This window comes from Dermacentor andersoni, chromosome 10 (assembly GCF_023375885.2).
Source record: "Dermacentor andersoni chromosome 10, qqDerAnde1_hic_scaffold, whole genome shotgun sequence".
NCBI lineage: Eukaryota > Metazoa > Arthropoda > Arachnida > Ixodida > Ixodidae > Dermacentor > Dermacentor andersoni.
In genome coordinates this window covers 26016686-26030374 of record NC_092823.1, presented here as the reverse complement: position 1 = coordinate 26030374, position 13689 = coordinate 26016686, and the positions used below count along the sequence as shown (strand labels likewise).

Sequence of the window (13689 nt, the reverse complement as noted above, 5' to 3'; positions counted from 1 at the left end):
AGAATTAAGTATTCTGGGTCCCGTGTTATTTATAATTTACGTTATCGACACTGAAAGAATTGACAACCGTAGTGATTACATTATGTACGCGGACGATGCTAGCTTATTCTGCACTCGTAATAAAGAAAATTATTTTGTGCAGAGAGCCAACACATTTTTAGTTAAACTGCACGCCTTGGGCGCTATAACGTAAAACCCTTCCAAACATTTCTATTCGTTCCCTGCAACCGGTCATCCACCATCGGTCAAATTTTTTTCGGGCCACCACTATTTCGCGTGCCTGTCATTCGACGTGACGATACCCGCGAAAGCCTCTTATCTGACCTAACATGTACAGACGGATTATGCAAAGTTAGGCCGAACAAACAAAAAAAAATTTATTGCTGATTCGATGTTTTTTTTTTTTTTTTTTTTTTTTTTTTGCCATCAGCCATCTGCTACTGGTCAAAAGCTTTCGTGCTGCGCCCGCTTCGCCTGTCTGTCACACGACCTCACAAAACAGCGAAAACTCACTGCGTCAGAATGACATGAACGCATCAAAGGTACATTAGCATGTTGAACAAAACTTAATTTCTTTCGCACGAGCCATATTGTAATAATGGCTGCCCGCCAATCACTCTGGCACTGGCTAGTAGTACCTGCAGGAGAGAATGGATATGTTTGCGTAAATTAAACATTTTTGCCTGGCCGTATAACTTTGTCGAGCCCTCTCAGCGCATACACGACATCGCTCTGCCAACTTTTGTTAGCTCAGGATCCGTATTCGCGGCATTTTTGCCATTCCGTTGCACACCAGCGTGGTTTTCTACCACAGAACAAAAGCTAAGCAAGAAGAAGCTGGACAATCGCAGAAGATGGCACCACCTTTCACCACTGGTTATCTTCTTTCGCTGCGTTAGCTCGGCCTCACCGTAACCCTCTCCACATCAGTATGCTAATCTGCTCTGGCTAACCAATTAAATAAGAAAAGTATGTGAAGTCAGACAGTGTTATTGGACAAAGCAATCAAAATTAGCCACCTATAACCGAAGAGGATATCTTACTGGCCGGTTCAAACCAGGCTGCAAATCGCCGCCCGATGCTTGCGTCGGCGGTTATGTAAATTTGACGTCAGGAGATTCGAATAAAAACAGATTGGAATAGTTCTGCCTTACAGGGCCCCTGTTTAATCAATAATTGTTTACTGATAAACTCCTCTAAAACTCAGGCGGTGTTTTTCGCTTCAGACACGCAGCATCCACCGGATTTTCTCCGTTTCGTGCTCATTAACATTTACATTAATTTGCCCTATTTTGCTTAAATTTTAGGTGTGTTCTTTAACGAACACATCGCATGGGATCAACACAGTACGATCCTCAAGTCAAAATTATTGAAATGTGTATGAGTTCGTCGAAATTGCCAAACGCATTCTTAAACTCGCACATAGGTTATTGTCATTTAATGTCCGGCAATGGTACGAAAAGATCCACGCAGGGATCTTATAGTATTTCAAAGAAATGCGTTACGGGTCGCAGCTTATTTATCTTAAAATGCCCACACCTACATTTTTTTAAAAGATACAGTGTTGTCAAAATGGCTTCGCTCTGTGGGCACGAATTATTGCATTCCTTAGAAATTGTAATCTGTAACAACCTAAATAACCTATGATCAACTGCAAAATTAAAAGTCAGTGCGTCCTCTCGCTCCACAAAAGCTGTGAACACTGGTTTGTTTCGAAGCCGCGTGAAAATTACGGCTCCCAGATGTTCCACACTGTACCAAAAACATTAAAGAAATCTACGCTAATAGAGTCCGAAATAAGCGTCCTCTCAAAAAGAGCCTCGTACGATGTGATGCATTAATTACTTTTCTTGAGTTTCAAGTTTCTAGTTATCAGGTGACTTCTGTAAAATTTTATGTGATGTCCTAAATAAGTGCAAGATGCGTTGTCAATGCATTCTTTTACTTTGATATTGTGACATGTGTGCTTACTTTGGTACAATGATCGTCCGGTATATGTGTCTGCATTTGCAGCATCTTGTGTATTTTTGCCAAGCTTCACTTACGCAAATCACCTGTCGTTTGGAAGGGTGAGGCCAATCAAGCTGCCTTAATGCAGCTTTTATTTTTATCCTCACCGTCACACTATGTACTCCTTACATGTTAGGAGAAATAAACTCAAATTTAAATGTTCTTTGTACTCTCATATAGGTTGTAATCAGCTGATTTCTACAATAGTAATTTCCTGCATAATTATCACTCTTACGGTGTACTGAAATGTAAAGCATATGTTTAAGTAACATTTTTGTTCACTTAATGCACCCAAATACTGGTGCCACACTTATTCAATAATGTCTGTAGATAAACGTACAGGAGCCCTTGTTACTCATGATGCGCCACAATCTCCTGTACCGAATGTTCCAGACACAGTGCGTTATTAATGAAGCCCATTTTAACTAATGTATTCTTAAAATTACATTCGTTAATTTCAAACGATAAGATTAACCTTGCAGAAGCCACGATCAACTAAATAAAAACATACAAATGTCATATTTATCATTCCAACTTTATTCACAACTGTCATGAAACGTACCAGTACTTATGTGAAAACGTAGTTGTCACGGCCGCCGTTACACTTGAGCAAGAAGGGCGCTTTTGTTACGTGAACGACGAAATAGATTGCAATTTTACGAGGGCTGTACTGAAACTAACAATCATTTGTTTCTTTGAGCAAAAATATGAAAGCTCTGAAGAAATGACGCGTTAATTTACGGGGCGCATTCTTTTCTGCATTCGTGGATGGCCGTTTAGGATGAAATGTTTAGATAACTTAGTCTCCAGTATCAGCATGCCAGGTGATCGCGATTTAGAGGCGGCTTCAGCTTGCTCATAGTGACGCGTCAATGAGCTCGTAGAATGCGCCGAAATGGATAAGACAAATTAAAGATGGACAAACTGGCGTTGACAGACAGACAGTTTTTGCCCTCGGACGCCCGCGGCAAAAACGAACGAGGAAACTGTTGGTGACACCATCAAAGAAGACAATCGGGTGACAATGTACAAAATAGCGAGAACGCTCGACAAAGTCCCGAGTGCCGTTCAGGAGATGACTTAAAACTTAGGTCACGAGAAAAATAGACGGTGATGTGAAAGCCAAACGTTCAAGGACCTGTGTCGTGCACTGCGCAGCATGCCACTGCACGTAAAGTCACCTAACAGCGCAATAACACGTGCCTATGCACTTCCAACTTAACAGCGGGAAATTGATAGAGTGGAAAAACAAAAGGTTCCGCACTCGGCTCTAATGCGACCAAATGCGAGGCCAGTGATACGAAACACCAGAGGAGATCCGCGCAGCTAATGCGTCCGCTATCTCCCCACGGGGTCAAATGGAGTGCATTCAGAGGGGTATATAAAAGTGGGCCGATCGGCAGGAAAAACGTGCGCACAGGAATGAGCATTTGTGAAAATTGACGAAGAGTGTGACAAAGACACTGGCAAAGGTCTTGTTTATAATGCAGCGTGATTATTGATGAAACGTTGTTGCTCAATGCATTCACCCTACTTCTCGTATATCAGAAGTAAACGTTTTATGTCGAAGTCACTTACCTGGGTGCCATCCGTTTAATTCGGGTTGATGAACAGAAGACGTGTTGTTTTTCATCATTTCCTCCAAGTGCTCAATTTCAGTGGAGAACTTTTGATGCAGGTCATCAATGTTTGCTTGGAGTTTGATAGCCGCGGAAACAATGCTGTTGTTATAACTGCCACCTAGTTCGTCCAGAAAAATCTTGACAAGCTCGAGAGTGTGATTGAATCCTCCCAGTGCCGACAAACTTTCTTGTACACTTTGGCTAAGATGACTCATTCGCACTTCCAGTTCAGAATTTCTCTTTTCCAGTTTAGCCTTCAACGCCGTGAGCCTTTCTGCGAGAGAATTTTGTAGCGACTCATTCAGGGTCGAAAATCGGCTCAGAGAGGTAAATAGGCTCTCGTTCATCCAGTGAAAAATGGCATTGTTGCCAACGTTAACACGGTTGATGGCGTTAGTAAGAGAGATATTCAATAGTTGCGTGTTAGTCTCTGCATTATATAGACTCTGCCAAAGAGAACTGGCATTTCGTGCTAGGTCCTCAGTTCTGCCTTCTAGTTGTGTCAAATTGTGTTCTCTTAACACATCCACTGTTTCTTTCACCAGAAAGCTCACGTTCCCAAAGCTGCTGTTCATTTCGTTCATGAGAGAATTTTCCACTTTTTTAAGATGTGTGCTGATACGATCGGTGCTTTCTTCGACCAGTGCCACTTTTTTCTTCAACGCATCGTCGTCAATCTTTATTCTTAGTTTTACCAGTTCTTCCGCCATGAAAGTCATGGCCTTTTCGATAGACCATTCTTCGCCTGTCAAGTCATTGGATATAGGTGCCATTCGCTCCACTAATTCGTGCACTTCCTTATCGAGATCCACTGGGAAACTATCGCAAGGCATCGCCTGAGAATCTGAGATGTTGTCATTATTCGATGCGTATTCGGTGCATTCGATCACCTTGCTGTCTCTAATAGCAACTGAGAAGTTCCCGTCCTTTCCAACGAATTCAATTTCATTGATATCGTCAAATTTGTTGTTTTTCATTACTTCGTTATACAAGGCTGTGTCTGTAGAATTACGTCGCCCGTCGATGTCATTTTTCGTGAAACCGATGGAAATTGTTGGTGCAGAAGCGTTACGCAAATTTCCCACGCGATTGATGCTCACTTTGTTTTTTTGTTGGGTTCCGTTACGGGAAATATTGCCCAGTGAACGCTGGGCATTGTGAATCGCGCCAGGAAATAGGCGTGGCGTTTCCTTGGTCCTGTTCTCTTGCATATCAGTCAAATTTTTCTTCTCGATTTCAACGCTGTTTAACGAGTACTGATCTGTGGTTTCATTTATATGTTTTCGAGGAGACAAGAGCTGCATGATGTCTTCCCCAGTTCTATAAAAGCGTTCTATCTTAGCCACCATTTTTGGAAGTGATGCTGCTGCCCGTTGCACTTCCAGCGTAAGCAAATTCTTAACACTCCTCGCTTCCGCTTGCACAGCCTGGATGGTCCTGTTTGTTTCAATCCGTTCCAAAGCTATGTCTCGCTTCACTCCCTCCAGTGCAGCGCGAAGACTTCCCCTGTCGGCCTTCATATCATTAACGTCCTCCTGAACCTTCTTGTACATATCGTGAATGCTTCTCCCTGGCACAGCATGTAGCAAATTGGACACGGAATTCTGCCCAATATTTTGTAGTGTTTTCACGTCAGCTTGCAGTTTCTTTATCGAGTCCGAAATGTCCACGTAACTGTGCTCCAACATGTTAAGTTTATGCGATATGTTTATAGCGGAGCTCACCTGTCGGTCCAGCAGCCTCAGCGTCTCATCGACCTCTTCTTTCCACGATTCACATTGGCAATCACACTGTCTCGCTTTAACCTTCGTCGAAGATGAGAACAGCGCAAGCAGAGCAGCCACGGACACTTGAGACAGAAGCGCCTTGACATGAGCCATGTTTTCTGGCTATGGTTGAACGCGCACAATTCAGGCATTCGTCTGAAATGGATTGGCTATCCCCGAGACACCGGCTGTCGTACTGCAGAAGCCACTCAGAGGGTTTTCTGCGCTTGGAAAGCCACGGGAAACGCAGGAGTTAAGCGTTTCCTCAACGAAGTGCTAAGAGGAGGCGCGGCTGACACCGCACGAGGTTTCGACTGTCTCTTATCTGAAGGCCGCGATGGACACAAGACACCGCTGGAAGCAGTCGCCGTGAGATCCGTGTTGTGCCGTTTGCGCAAGATTACCGCGGACGAAAGTCCCGTCGGTTGCGCCAGCTTTGGTCTCATTACCATGCGCAGCACAAAAAGGGACTCTTTATTTTCTTTTTCGCTAATGCCTTGCCTTCTGTTTTTCTGAGAACGTGCTTGTTGGAAAATTTTGCTACAATGGTTACAGTGCATCGCATCAACCACTAAAATAACAGAATAAAAATAGCTAAAATAGCTCACATGAAAATTGCTAAATGCCAAATAAACCACGATGCAAAACAACGCGGCAGTCTTTCTGTCAAGTATGGCAAGTTTGGTTTCACGGTGCTTCACTGAACACAGTGCCGCATGCACACACAGTTTGCCCTTTCCCTCTTTCATCTTTCTGTTTATTCCCCTTTTCCTTTACACCAGGAATGGGGGAACTAAAGTGGGCGATCGCCTGCCTAATCTTCCTGCCGTTCCTTACCTTGCTTTTTGCTTCTGTATATCTCTGTCAAGACAGAGCGAAGGAAATACACTAACCACTTCGTGTGAATATAATGAGAACTTAATTCTTATCCCCACTTGAGCAAACAGTATGTAAGCGATACTAAGGTGGCAGCAAATAAAGCTGCTTCGCAATGCGTCATGGCATAGTCTCATGATTTGTACAAAAGTAGTTTCAGCGCAACCCTCATAAGGTTTTATATTCTATTCTTGGGGAGCCATGCACGATATAGCAAAATAGCTGTGGTCATTGATAAACTCTCTCGCTGTTTTTCACCTTTGGATGAAATTTTGCTCTTTGCACCCTATGCTGGTGCACCTGTTTGGACACGATGTCGTTGATTTCAAGGATACGAAATAGATATTGTGCGCTGCGTTACAGTGCGGAATCATCGCAAACTTTGCATTAAAAAAGTATCTTGCGAGCAGTCACGTTATGAATTTCGGTTGCCTGAAGTAAGTCGCACATTTGTATTCTTTAGGTGCCGCCATAACGTTTAAAAAATGCGTTTAGAAAATGACAATATTTTTTACAGCACATATGGATAGCAGATTTCTGGCAAGATTCGAAATATATAAGACGTGGGATTAGTAACTTCACAACTGGTGTCTTAAAATCCACGAATTTAGGCGCTGGCGGAAGGTTCTGTCCATCTGCTTTCCATTCATTGCCGCGTCGTATTAGAACTATCGTCGTTGTCAATAACATCATAGTCACTGGCTATCATCTCTGACAATGCAGAAGCAAATCATCTGCGGAGCTTGATGACTCAATCATATCAAACCCGCGCTTTCGCGACGGACGCGGAAACACGTTACTGACAGCCGCCATATTTAAACTGTCTACTGGAAAAACCTAGATGAACGGAGTCTATAGGCCCCCTACCGGGCCAAGAGGGAACTCGCCGGAATCTCAAAATAGATTGAACCAGCTTGGCCTCTTACTGGCAATAGAAAACTGCCCGAACATGTAGACGAACAGCATTCGTCTGTGTACATAACCGCAAAAAAAAAAAAAAAAAAAACTGTAACAAAGTACGACTCTTCTACGGCACTTAAAGGCTTAATACATTCTCCGCATATTACCTACACAGCACTTGCTCGAGAAGATGCGCCCTATACGTGGACCTCGCACAAGAAACATAAGAAAAAGATAATTATGCGCATCCCAGGCCCTATGGAAATCGATGTAAGCGAAGCTTCCTGTGCTGTTTGCTTTGAATGATGGTAATTAGCGGTGATATTGACGGCGAATGTTTAGTTTCTTCAGCGCTTCGTGCAATAGGAGAGTGGTGAGTCGACGTTAAACATTGCATTGCGCACACCACTGTTGTTTGTCTGCGTAGTCCACAGAACACAAAGGGAGACGTGTTCGCTTGAGGGGTTGTTGTACGCCTTTGGTCATAGTTTCGGGAAGCGCTGAGCATTCTCATTCCCTCACATCATACATCGTTTCATTGCAGAAGTGCCAAACTGTACTGCAATTATGGGGCCGTACGAGCCAAAACCACATTCGCATTATGAGGCACGCGACGTAGTGGCGGACTCCGGATTAATTTTGACTACCTGGTTTTGTATAACGTGCTCATAAGTGTAAGTCCACAAGCATTATTTCTCACCCACCGAAATGTAGCTTCCGGGGTCAGGATCGATTATCGATTTATCACCCTTTGCTCTTGCGATCTTGGATTTACGTCACTGCGACCTGAGAGGCCACGGCGAATGTAACGGTGCCCTTTGTTGTGCAACTTTCAGTTGTTGCACTGTTGGCCACAACCGCCAACATTTTAAAATTTCGGCCATGCTGCTGAGATTCTTGAATATATTCAGTATATTGATTCAAGATAGATCATTTAGTTTCGATCTGTTGATGAGTCTTGAAAATGCAGCCTATTTGACCGCATTTCCGGTACAATAAAGTGAATATCTCCATACCATATTTTTTTCTGAGACGATTAAACCAGTGGTTGTAAAATATACCGTGTTAACGGGTTTCAACCTACAGGAATTAATTTAGGGCGGGGGCACGTAGGAGTTTACTAGCAAACGTTTTGCTCAAATGGTGGTACGCGTTTCATTACAACTTCCAGGAGTTATTCTCAAAGTGTTGTCACTAGATTTAGGCATTTAGCCACTGCTGTAGTTTGTTGAAAAGAACAAGAAATGTGTGCACGTCTATGATGCATTACCCAATTTTATGCGGCAATACAAGCTTTTGATTTGAATAAAGAGAAGTAAAAACCTAATCGAATGTTCCAGTTGTCACCTCACGATGATTAACTTCAGAAAGCACAAATGAAGCATCGGTTGTGGTTGCCGAAGCAAGTTAGAAAACTGCGCTGTCGTACAAGGTATCAGAAATTTGGATATCGCAGTATAACCGTCCGATTATAAAAGCAGTTTTTATCATTATTGCAGCATAATAGAACGTCATAGAGACGTCTCAAATGCATGGAGATCCTAATGAATATCCTTCGGTGTATAACAAGTAGTAGTTTGTTCTCGCCCATGCGTTTATCTATGCGGAAAATAAGATGTGTATTGTAATTGTCTCTGAGCTTTTGTCTTTTATGGTAATGTATATACATATCAGCCGCCAGCGCTCGTTGTGACACGTGTCACATTGTCCTTCTGTAAGCGAACAGAGGCAATGGAAGCAGCGGTGCACTGAGCGTTTCCAGCATCTGTGACCGAGGCGGCAGCAACGCAGCAACTCGCTGGCGGCGGCGGTCACTCGATTTCGATTGGGCCGGCCATATACAGACAGGGTGGATTGACCTATTTTCATCTCACTCAGTGCTACTCGTCTCATGGTTGCGCTACATACGCGGCACAAGAGCAGTGGAAGACAGTGGTCTGAACGTGAGCGTCGGTGGTATAGTGGTTAGCATAGCTGCCTTCCAAGCAGTTGACCCGGGTTCGATTCCCGGCCGACGCACGTTTTTTTCTGGCCGGAATTCTTTTTTTTTTTATTTACGCGTACATTTTACAAACGCTGCATTCTGCTGGGCTAACATAGGGGCAAAAAACTTGGAGGTTAACAAAGAAGTTCGAGAACAAAATAAGTTTCGCGCATAGAGTGATGGAACGAAAATTTCTTGGCGTAATGTTAAGACAGAGAAAGCGGTGTGGATCATGGCGTAAAGGTATCAGCTGACATTCCCGTTGACATTAAGAAAGAAAAATGCAGCTATAGGCTGGCCAACAAGTTGATAGGATAGATAACCAGCAGACTATGAGGGTTATAGAATGAGTGCTACGTGAAGGAAGTCGCAGTCAAAGACGGCAGAAAATTAGGTGGGGTAGAAATTATGAATTATGTAGGTGCAATTTGGAATCAGCTAGCGCAAGACAGGGGTAATTGGAGGCCGCTAGGAGAGGCCTTCGTCCTGATCTAGCCATAAATATAGGCTGATCATGATGATCATATGTTTTGCAGGTTGTAATTCGCTAGCAGCTCTAGATTGATACGCATATATTGTTATGCCTGTCAAATTTCAATCTGATCTTGACAGCATTACTTGGTGTTACCTCTGGTCCATGAAACTGAATGTTAACAAATGCAGAACAATCAGGATATCCCAAAGAACTGCTGACTGTACTATCCCTGTTTATTCAATTACTAATTTTCTCTTGTCATCTGTCAATACTTATAGATATCTAGGTGTCCACATAGATAACAACTTATCATGGAATACTCATATCAACAACACCGTTAACAATGCGAATCGCACTCTTTTTTGGTTTTTTGTGCTACGTTACTTTGCTTTGGCTTCTGTTTCCTCAAAACAGCTTCTTTATAAAACATTAGTCAAGTCGAAACTCGAGTACGCTTCTTCAATCTGGGATCCTCACTCATCTACACTTGTAAATGCACTAGAAGTCATCCAAAATCGTTCAGCCCGGTTCAGTGTTGCTAATTATTCTCTCACCGCTAGGATTACTTCAATAAAAATTTCCCTCTACCTTCCGAACCTTTCTATCAGAAGGAAGCAGGCCCGCCTACGTCGTCCCTTTCATAAAATCTCTTTACGAATCTTGAACTGAAACGTACATTGTTCTCGCCACCTGGTTACCTTTCATCCCGCGTCGACCGTAACTTGAAAGTTGAAGTGCCGTTCTGCCAGACCAACATGTGCTTCCACTCCTACGTGCCGACGACATCATCCGAATGGGCTAACATCTCCGCCTCCATCGCCAGCAACCCTGAGCAGGCATCATTCAAGACTTCCATTTTGAACGTCTAACACTACTCCTCTCTGTGACGCCCCAATGGCATTGAGAGTATATAAATAAATAATGAAAAATACATGCATTTCCGGTGACACTTTTTCGCTGGATGTCACTGTTGCGAAGTTAACATTGCGCGCTAGACGCACCTACATGTATCAGCGCATTCCGTCTGGAATGCGAACGCCAATTCCATAGATAAGTAATCTTGTCTAATCACGCGCTAGTCTGTGAGCGTCAATCTGTACAGGACTGTAGATTTCGGTCACCACTGATTGGCTGGGGCTAAATTAGCATGAAGCAGACTGGCTGGGCGCGGCTGTCTCCGTCTCCTTGGTATCAGCATCCTAGTCTATCACCACTCGGCAGCAGCCCAACTGCACAATCTACCAAGCGGACTCTTAAAGAATACCCCCATGATCACCTGCGCGACCCGGATTCTGGTGGACGTTATGGAGCACACACGAGCACCAGTGGTTACGCCGGAATATACGATGCGTCATGTATACATAGTCCAAGGACTTCGGCTGCGTATCAGATTTTAAACACGCATGATGGTGCTCGTCTGAGAGACCTCTGTAGCAGAGGACGTCGCCGTTAGTCAGCATTGTGTAAGCCTCCCCAATTCCTCTAAGCTCACTAAGGCCAATAATATGCGCAGCAATGTCTCATAATTCCTCATAAAGCCCTGCTAAGCTAGCTTCACCAACGAGAGTTCGCGTGTTAAACATTGCCAGGTTCAGTTGCCAGTGGCGGTCTGTTCGGATCCAGAGAATCACAGAACCCTCTGCCACGTCGCGGGTCTGACCACCGTCTGGATAAGGTGTTCCGCAGTCGCCGGGTACATTGGGCCATGAGTTAATTGCAGGAATCATGAGAGATGTAACACTGGACGACTACTGAACCAGGGGGGGCCAGTTCCTGTTCAGGTGACGAACTGTTTTTCTTGAAGCTTTGTGGGGCATTCCTACTTTGGTTGAACCTGGACTATATTATAGCCCCACTGATTCACGCCAAGTTTTCGCCGGTGTCTGGCGTCACTACAAGCCTGAAAATATAGTGGACTGTAGGGGGATTCGAATTTAAGACATTTGTATCTTGCAAAGTGGAGCGCAGGAATGCTGCGGAAGAAGGAGCTCAAGAGAAGAAAGGCCACCGTTGAGATTAGAAGCCCAGAGTTCTACTTGTACTACCCGCCACCATATTCCGAGAGCCGGTAAAGTGTAATAGTGGGGTTCAAGATTCGTATGCAGAAGACATAGTCAATGTTCAATAGCCTCGCAAAGAAGCGAGAATTCACGATCACTAGTCAGCCTTTAGAGAGTGTAGAGGAGTCCATTTATCTAGGTCGATTACTCGGAAGTGTTCATCATATGAGGGAAATTTACAGAAAAAAATTGGGTTGTAGTGCGCGCGCAGGCAATAACAAATCGTGGCTTTGAGCTGACCATTGTTTTTTAATAGAAAAGTGTGCAATGAAAATCCTAATCATTGCCGTAATCATTTTCTTCGGTGTATTACAAGTAGTTGTTTGTTAACTGGGCACCATAGTATGACAACGAGGTTACAAAAACATTTTTTCGTTAGTGCTGCAGCGCAACAAAATGGGAGGGAAAAATGCAAAATACCTCTACGTCCTAATCAATTTTTCAGTGTATTGCAAGCAGTTATTCCTTCTCGCCCATGTGTCCATATATGCGGAAACTAATGCGTTAAATCCTGGGGCGCTATAACTTCAAACTATTCCAAACTTTTCTATTCCAATTCTGCTATCAGCCCTCCGCGATTGGTGAAAAACTTTTTTGGACTACCTCACTTCACCTGTCTGTAACGCAACATCACGAAGACCGCGATACCTCCCCATCTGATATGTGGTGTACAGACTGATTATGCGTCATTTCACCGAAGAATTCAAAATAGTTATTTCTGATTCGACACCTTTACGGCATTAGCCCCAGGCTATGGTCAAAAGTTTTCGGGCTGCAGCCACTTCCCCTGCCAGTCACGCGACGTCACAAAACTGCAAAAACTCACCCCGTCAAGGTGACGTGTGCGCATTAAAGATGCATTAATATGCCGAACAAAACTGAATTTTCTTCTTAATAGCCGCAGACTGGCCCATTCCGCAAGGAATAAAAGATGGCTGCCGCCGATCGCTCAGGCGCTGGCTACTCGCACCTGCCGGAGAGCATGGGTTTATTTGCGTATAATAAATCTTCTCGCGTGGGCGTGCACCGTTTTCGAGCACTTTCGGCAGGCTTACGCCTCACTCTGTCAACTCTTCTTTGCTTAGGATCCGTTTTAGCGTCATTCTCAGCCTTCCGTTGCATGCCACCGCGATTTTCGACCAGCCACCGCAAGTTAAGTAAAGGAAAGCGGGCCAATCGCAAGCGCCAGCACCACCCTCTTCATCCAATTATCGATTTTCAGTGCACTGGCTCTGCCCCATTGAATCCCTCTCCACTTGAGCGTGCTCCTCGCCTCTTGTCAGCCAATTACATGCGACAAGCCGCTGAGTGTAGGCAATGCTATTCGCTTTTTTAAGCAAACAAAAGTGACCTCTTGTGAACGAGGAGAGCGTTTGATTCGTCTGTTCAGACGACATTGCGGGTGTCCGCCCGATGCTTTTGTGGGCGGCTACGCAAATTTGAGGTCCGGAGATTGGAATAAAAACATATTGGAACAGTTTTAAGTTATAGGTGCCTGAAAGACCTATATTGTAGTTTTTCTCTGAGCTGTTCCTTTAGGGTAATGCGTATTACATATCAGGGGCCAGCGCTCGCGGACACAGCGTTCACATTGTCCTTTTGCGAGCGAGCAGAAGCCAGGGCAGCAGCTGTGGGGTGAGCGTTTTCCGCATCTGCCACCGAGGAGTAAGCAACGCAGCAACGCGCAGACGGCGGCGGTCGCCCGATTTGGTCTGGGCCGACTATATACATAGGGAGGATTGACCTGTTTTCTCTCACTCAGTGCTTCTCGTCTCATGGTTTCGCTACGTATGCGGCACAAGAGCAGTGGAAGGCAGCGGCCTGACCTGCGCGTCGGTGGTATAGTGGTTAGCATAGCTGCCTTCCAAGCAGTTGACCCGGGTTCGATTCTTTATTAACAGAAATTCTTTTATTCTTTTATTTACAGAAATATTTTACAATAATTGCGTATTGCCGCTAACAAGAACGCTAACATAATCCTCATCCGTAAGAAAGG

At 44.3% G+C, this 13689-nt stretch overlaps 1 protein-coding gene and 1 non-coding gene across 4 annotated transcripts in view; one reads left to right on the top strand and one right to left on the bottom strand.

Annotated features, from left to right (window-relative positions):
- The window catches only part of LOC126519090 (locomotion-related protein Hikaru genki-like), a 119652-nt gene that overhangs the window by 20308 nt on the left and 85655 nt on the right, over window positions 1–13689 (bottom strand). Inside the window, exon 1 of one of the 3 annotated variants that reach the window (XM_055065260.2) lies at window positions 10332–10465. The exons of 1 other annotated variant lie outside the window; for it this stretch is intronic. In XM_055065260.2, coding sequence (XP_054921235.1) covers window positions 10332–10422 — 91 coding nt within the window. In that variant the 5' untranslated portion in view covers window positions 10423–10465. Of the gene's footprint in view, window positions 1–3588; window positions 5609–10331; window positions 10466–13689 lie in introns of those variants that run through there. One more of the 3 variants, XM_050168706.3, reaches the window with a different exon arrangement.
- On the top strand, window positions 9122–9193 carry TRNAG-UCC (transfer RNA glycine (anticodon UCC)). Its single transcript has one exon. It is a non-coding gene; the product is annotated as a tRNA-Gly (tRNA).